The following is a 6,487-nucleotide window of genomic DNA, read 5'->3' as shown; positions in this document are numbered from 1 at the left end:
CCCCTTCTGATTCCTTTCCTCTGACACCAACCCCTAGACTGAGTTAGTAGATGATGTAGTGGGTGGGGACCCTTCAGCCAGGAGACTGAGTTCAGAGAAGACAGAGCCCTTCCTGGCATCACACAACAGCCTGGCTAGGGACTGGCTCAAATCTGGGCTCCTGAATACTAGTGCCCAAATACCCCTACCCTGCTGAGGGGAGGGGGCTCATCTCTGAGCCAAGATGGATGGAGCTTCCTGTGCCAGAGGTGGATGAACCCACCCTCACCCCTGAAAGGTAGATCAGGGGATGGGAGGACAGGAGAGGGGGGAGAGTTACTGAGCTCACTAACACTGCAGGAGCGCCCCCAGAAGAGGGCTTCTTGGGGGGTCCTAAGGGCTCTGGCCCTGGACATGGTTGTCAGAGTTCAGGAAGCAAACTTGGGCTCATGGGAGATAAGGGCTTTAGCCCAAAAGTACAAAACATCTTTATTTCACAGAAATAAGGGCCTTTCCACAGGGCAGGGGAGGAGAGGGTGCTGGGACTCTTCCAAGGGACCTTTTAAAATGAATTGGGGCCTTGAGACTCCCCAGAGCTATAGCTGAGCACCGAATGGTGGACACCTCAGAACCCCCAAAGCAGGTTCCTACAGAGGGAAAGACCCGGGCTGGATTCACATGGGGGTGCTTCGGACTTTGCCCTCATCCTCCAGAATGTTCTCGTAGGCATTCACATGCTCACCGAACCTGAAAGAACAGGACAGGGTCAGCATTTGGAGCAAACGAGTCCCAGAGAGGGCACCTTGACCCCATCTCTCAGCACTGCACCTGGGGACACCTTCCCCCTCGTGGAACCAATCCCCTACTGACCCCTAATATTCATCTCCCTGCTGAGTCTACTTCTACCTTGAGCCCTCTGTACCCAACAGTGAGATCCCGTGGAGAACTCATGCCCGACCCCCGGTCTCTCCCCACAGAGGGGTTTTCTGTGCCCATAGGACCCCGTAGGACCACATCATCCACCCCCACTTCACCACCTCTTTTCTGTGCCCATATTACCATGCCTGGTCCTGAGGTTTGGGAGCACATCTCACCTGAAGCCAGCAGCTGTGGAGGCATACCTGCCTGCCGTCCCTGCCAACACCCCATCTGCCTTGTCTGTCATCACCATGGTCACAGGCTCCCTGAGGAAAAAGCTTGTCAGTAAGATTCGGGGCCCAGTTCTGGGCAGCAGCATCAGGCTGGTGCCCTCACACCTTATTCTTGTGGGTTGTGAGGTGGGGCTGGCACTCACCTGAGCACCCAACCTCTTCTGCAGCCCCCTCTGTACCAGCCCTTGAGTCTGCCCCCCAATTCCATCGAGTATTTAGGGTGGACCAGTGGTTAGAAGTCAGAGGCAGGGACCAGGGAATGAAGGAAGGTTTCCCACAGAAAGTGCCTCATCTCTTCCTCCCTTTCTCTCTTTCTCTTTTCTCCCTCTCTCCCTTCTCTCTTCTACTCTACTTCTCTTCCTCTCCCTCTTTCTCTCTTTATCTTTTTATCTCTCTGTCTCTCTTTGTCTATCTCTGCATTCTATTGCATGTCTCCCTGTGGGTCTTGGGACCCTTACATGGGCCTCCCACACACCCTTCAGACTTCAGAGGACCCAAATGAAAGCAGTATCTGCCCAACTTGTGCCTGTGGTGGCCAGAGGCAGTATCTGTGTTCCCTCCCTTCTCCCAAGGCCTCCTCCACAAAGCACTGCACCCCTCAACCCCTTCCTCTCCAGCTTCTGCACTACCTGTTGCAATGTTTCTGCAGTGTCCTCTACAGACTCCCCAGTCTCCCTGCTCAGCCCCTGAGGCCAGCCTGCACTTCTCCAGCTCTCCAAAGCCTCTGGGAGGCCTTAGGTTCCAGGAGAGAGTAAAGAGAAGCAGATGAGGGAGGTGGGCAGTGTTGAACTCCCCCAGCTAGCCCTTCCACCACTCCTTAACTGAGGGACACTTCCCCCCAGCTCCAGTGACAGTGGTGCTGTCACTGACCACCTGGGGTGACTTCCTTGTATGTAGGGCCCTGGCTGTGCTCAAGGGTGTAGTTATGTTCCATGGGTCCCTGGGCAGCTAAGCAGCCCCTTTCTTTACAGAGGCTCTGCCATCTGGCAGGTCCTCAGTGGCCCCACTCCCAGACAGAATTCCTGAGAGTGCAGGAGAGGCCTGGAACTTAGAGCTAGGAGTTGCTGGTCCCAGCCCACACCCGTACTCACGGCTCTTCCTGGCACCAGAAGCGGTTGACAGCAAAGGCGATGGCCACCAGCACCAGGAACACAGCCACAGCAATGAGCCCCTGCATCCAGGGCTGCAAGCCCCCCACACCTGGAGGAGAGATGGGCTGGAGCAGGCTGGCATAGAGCAGTGGAAGGGTACTAGGGAGGAAGTGGAGCTGGGCAGCAGGGCCCCTACCCGAATGGCTAGGCCCCAGTTAGAAGCCATCAGCCAAGGAATAGAGAGAGGACTGGGTAAAGGGCATTTTCCTTGTAGGTACTAGACCTAGGTTTGATCCCCAACATCCCATGTGGTCCCCTGAACACAGAGCCAAGAGTAAGACCTAAGCACAGAGTTAGGAGTAATCCCTGAGCACAGTGAGGAATAAGAATTGAGCATAGCCAGGAATGACCCCTAAACAACAACAAAAGCCATTAATCAGCCATATGCCAGGACCCAGTAGACAAGGAGAAAGGTTTGTGATTAGGAGACACAAATATGGAAATAGACCTCCAGGCCAGGTCTGAGGTTCTGGCAGCTTAGATTCCCACTTCTCCAAACAAGGATCCCCTAAGGATCCCCAGACATTGCACAGGACCTGCACAGCCCCCAGACCTTGCCAGTGGGTTCTGCACCCTCCTCTGGGCTCCTTGTGTGCTGCTCTGGAGCTCCCTGTGCTAAAAGCAACTCAGGCATCTGGGAGATCTTATCTGTAGCCAGAGGCTTCTCTGGTGCATGGGGGTGTGGGGCAGGTAGGGCTGCTCAGCAAGGAGCTGGAATGGTGAGAAAGGGGAGCAGAGTCCAGGCTGGGTCCAGGATGAAATCTCTAAAACCAAGGCCCTGAAATTAAGGTTCCTGGCTTCAACTAGCTCACCTACTTTTTTTTTTTTGGTTTTTGGGTAACACCCAGCGGTGTTCAGGGGTTCCTCCTGGCTGTCTGCTCAGAAATAGCTCCTGGCAGGCACGAGGGACCATATGGGACACCGGGATTCGAACCAACCACCTTTGGTGCTGGATAGGCTGCTTGCAAGGCAAACGCCGCTGTGCTATCTCTCTGGGGAGCTCACCTATTTTTAATCCCCCCTACCATTGCACCCCCCAGGCCTTCTCTGCTTTGGCTTCAGAGCACCCCAGGTTCCCTCCCATTCCTGCACAATCTCCAGGAGCTGCAGAGAACAGAGACCAGCAAGTACTGTCCCTAAGGCTTCAGGTCCTGATGTCTGGGCCCCTAGTGCCTGGCTGTCATTTGAGGCCACGCTGGGGGCTGGGAGAGGTCACTTTAGGCTGAGGAAGAGTCCCAGCATTTCAGAACTCTTGAGCATTATTCAGGGAACAACCTCCAAGCACTGGGAGAGAGAACTTTCCTCCACCTCCTTCCTTCATGCCTGCAGATGCTGAGGCAGAAACTGTCTCTTCTCTGGGCTCTGGCCTAGCAGTGACTGGGCAGGAGAGGGGTCCTGGGGAGTCTCAGTCTGGAGCAGATCACACCTTGCCTCTGAGCATGGGCAACACTAGGTAATCTCTGTAGATCACCCAAGATGCCTCACTGCCTAGAGCAGGTATGAACCAGCTGTCTTTCCACAAGCCATGGCTCAGATCCCTATGACCTCCATGTCTGCTCAAGGATGGAGAGTTGGGCTCAAGCTCTGAAGGTGCCCTGCTTCCACTAGAGACCCCAGTCCCCAGCTCCTTCTTCCTGGACTCTGGGGTATGTGCTCCAAAGAGGGCTCAGGGCCCAGTCCCTGCTTGCTCTGCTGTATTAATAACCTAGTCCCCAGCCCCAGTACCCAGGAAGCCTTCTGGGACCTTTGTACAGATTCACACGAGAGCCCAGAGATTCTTCTGGGAACATCTTTGCCAGCCCCTCTGCACCCAAATCCCTCCTATAGGTAGCCCAGACAGACCTTGGCTCAGGTGTAGCCCCTCCAGCAGGGAGGGAACCCAATCTCTGGGTGTGACTTCTCTGGAACAAAGCCACACTCTGGTTGCTGGATAAATGCTGTGGGAGGTGACCGGACAGGTTTACTGTCTCAGAGAGGGGCAGTGACTCACTCATGGTGGCACAGCAAGAGAGGAGGGCCAGACAAAAGAATTATAGGCATAGTGGGGTCACTCTGGGGTCCAGGAACTGAAACACAAAGGATTTCAGGCTTGCCCAACTACGACAGCATCAACCCTTCCCTGGAACAACCTCCCTGCTTGTCCATCCTAAGTCTCTGTCCTGGGGAACCTCATCTCCATCTTGGGTCTCAAGCTCCTTCCCAAACCCCAGACCCACCTTCTCCCAGCTACCCTACTTCACACACCCAGAAACACCCATGCATAAGAGTTAGAAGAGTTAGAATGTTAGCAGTTTAGCAGAGAATTCTTTACCTTTGGAAGTTCCCCCTGGCCAGGCCAGCCCAGGCCCCTCCTCCTGACTAGTTTTACAGGATCATTAAAGGAGAGCAGAAAACCAGCCCAGAATGCCTGGGTTAGCAGCACCCTGCCTAGCCCGCTCCCCACCTCCCCATACAGCCCTGGGCTACCTTCCTGACAGCTGACAGGGGACACTGCGGCCAGCAGGCCCAGCAGGACCAGGTTGAGGGTCCACATGGCAGTAGGCAACTCCTAGCTTGCTCCTGACGTGTGGGGTCCGTGTGTCTGTGTTGGCGATCAGCTGACTCTGGAGTAAGTGAGAGTCAGGAAGGTGAGGGAGGAAGAAGGAGGGCAGGTGTCTATAAGAGCCCGCCCTTCCCTCACAAGTCATGAGTGCCAGGCCTGGCCTCTCTGGCCGGTGCCCAGCCCACAAGAGCTGGCACTGAGGTCATCACCCAGAGACAGGCTAAGGAAGACAGCAGAGGACAGGGAAATGGGGAGCCCAACCCAGGCGTCCCTGCAGTTTCAGTGTCTGCTCCTTCCTGGCACAGGGCTCTGGAGAAGGAGTGACACATTATTGCTCCTACCCTTGCAGGCGCCTAGAAGGCGGGCCTGGGGAAGCACAGGATTAGGCATTTGCTGGCTGGGAAAAGCCCAGAAGCTTCAGAAAGGTTAGAACAGCGCCCTCAACCCGTCACATAGTCTGGGTAGGAACTGTGAGCCCCACCTGTCCCTCTAGCCCAGCCCTGCTCTAACAACCAAGGGCCTGCCAGGGTCAGCTCTTTCTCATGGGCCCCAGAGCTAGGCGACACCTCTCTGAGAGAAGAGTTTAGTTTCAGCCTCCCCACTTCTGCACCTTTCTTCCCATCACAGGGAGGAAAGCAGAGGGACCCAGTCCTGCTGAGGGTCAAGGAAGAACCCCCACCTGGTCCATTCTGGGACATCAGCCCCCAGAACCTGTGGAAAGTCTTGAGCAACTGAGTCCTACCAAGGCTGGAGGCTGAGCCCTGCCCAAATGGTGTTCAGGAGACTTGAAACAGAGATACTGTCTCACTTCCACAGACACCTGGCAAGAAGGGGTTCTCAAAAGTGTGGAGGAACCCCAGAAGCTAGGGCCTGAGCTGGGCACCCCACGCTCCACAGCTTTTCTGCCTGAAACCCTCAAAACTGCTGCTCCTAGTCCCCCCTCCACAGACCCTCTATGGTAGGGCTACTCTCTAGTGCTGCACCCAAATATCACTGTATCAGGAGGTGGGTGTGAGGGCAAGACTCCCAAATGGGGGGTGAGGGGGGAACTCAAGGGGAATGTAATTTGGAATCAAGTGATGCTTCCCATATGTTCTGTTCTCCCTCCCTATCCCAACTTGGTGTCCTCCGACTTGGCACATTGGCACATTTGGTTGAAGCAGGCACCAACCAGTTAATGAATAGCCAGGCTTCCATGAGTGGAACGCAAAGAATGGGAACAAATGCAACAAACATCCCTCTTAAACCAGAGTTTAAATGATATCATGTGGTCAGAGTTGGTTTGAGAAAACCCCTTCAGACACAGAGCAAGGGAGCACAAGAAGAGTGCAGAAATCAAAGAACAAAAGCAAAAATAGAAGCTGGAGCAATAGCACAGAAGTAGGGTATTTGCCTTGCATGCAACGTACCTAGCACAGACCTGGGTTCAATCCCTACTATATCCCATATACCCCCAACCCTGCCAGGAGTGATTTCTGAGCACAGAGCCAGGAGTAACCCCTGAGGACCACCAGGCATGGCCCTCACAAAAAAAAGGGAGGGGGGGAGATAGCATGGAGGTAAGGTGTTTGCCTTTCATGCAGAAGGTCATTGATTTGAATCCTGGCATTCCATATGGTCCCCCCCAAGCCTGCCAGGAGCGATTTCTGAGCATAGAACCAGGA

The 6,487-nt window shown here is 54.7% G+C and overlaps 1 protein-coding gene across 1 annotated transcript; it reads right to left on the bottom strand.

Annotated features, from left to right (window-relative positions):
- Positions 1–627: 627 nt before the first annotated feature.
- On the bottom strand, positions 628–4,814 carry PDZK1IP1 (PDZK1 interacting protein 1). Its single transcript, XM_049775213.1, has 4 exons — positions 4,748–4,814; positions 2,222–2,330; positions 1,074–1,163; positions 628–726 (listed from the first exon to the last, which is right to left on the bottom strand). The coding sequence occupies exons 1-4, from the start codon at positions 4,812–4,814 to the stop codon at positions 654–656; spliced, it is 339 nt and encodes a 112-aa protein (XP_049631170.1). The 3' UTR covers positions 628–653.
- Positions 4,815–6,487: the final 1,673 nt, after the last annotated feature.

This window comes from Suncus etruscus, chromosome 6 (genome assembly GCF_024139225.1).
Source record: "Suncus etruscus isolate mSunEtr1 chromosome 6, mSunEtr1.pri.cur, whole genome shotgun sequence".
NCBI classification, from domain to species: Eukaryota; Metazoa; Chordata; class Mammalia; order Eulipotyphla; family Soricidae; genus Suncus; species Suncus etruscus.
The sequence above is the reverse complement of the archived record's forward strand: the minus strand, read 5'-3'. Positions and strand labels throughout refer to the sequence as shown.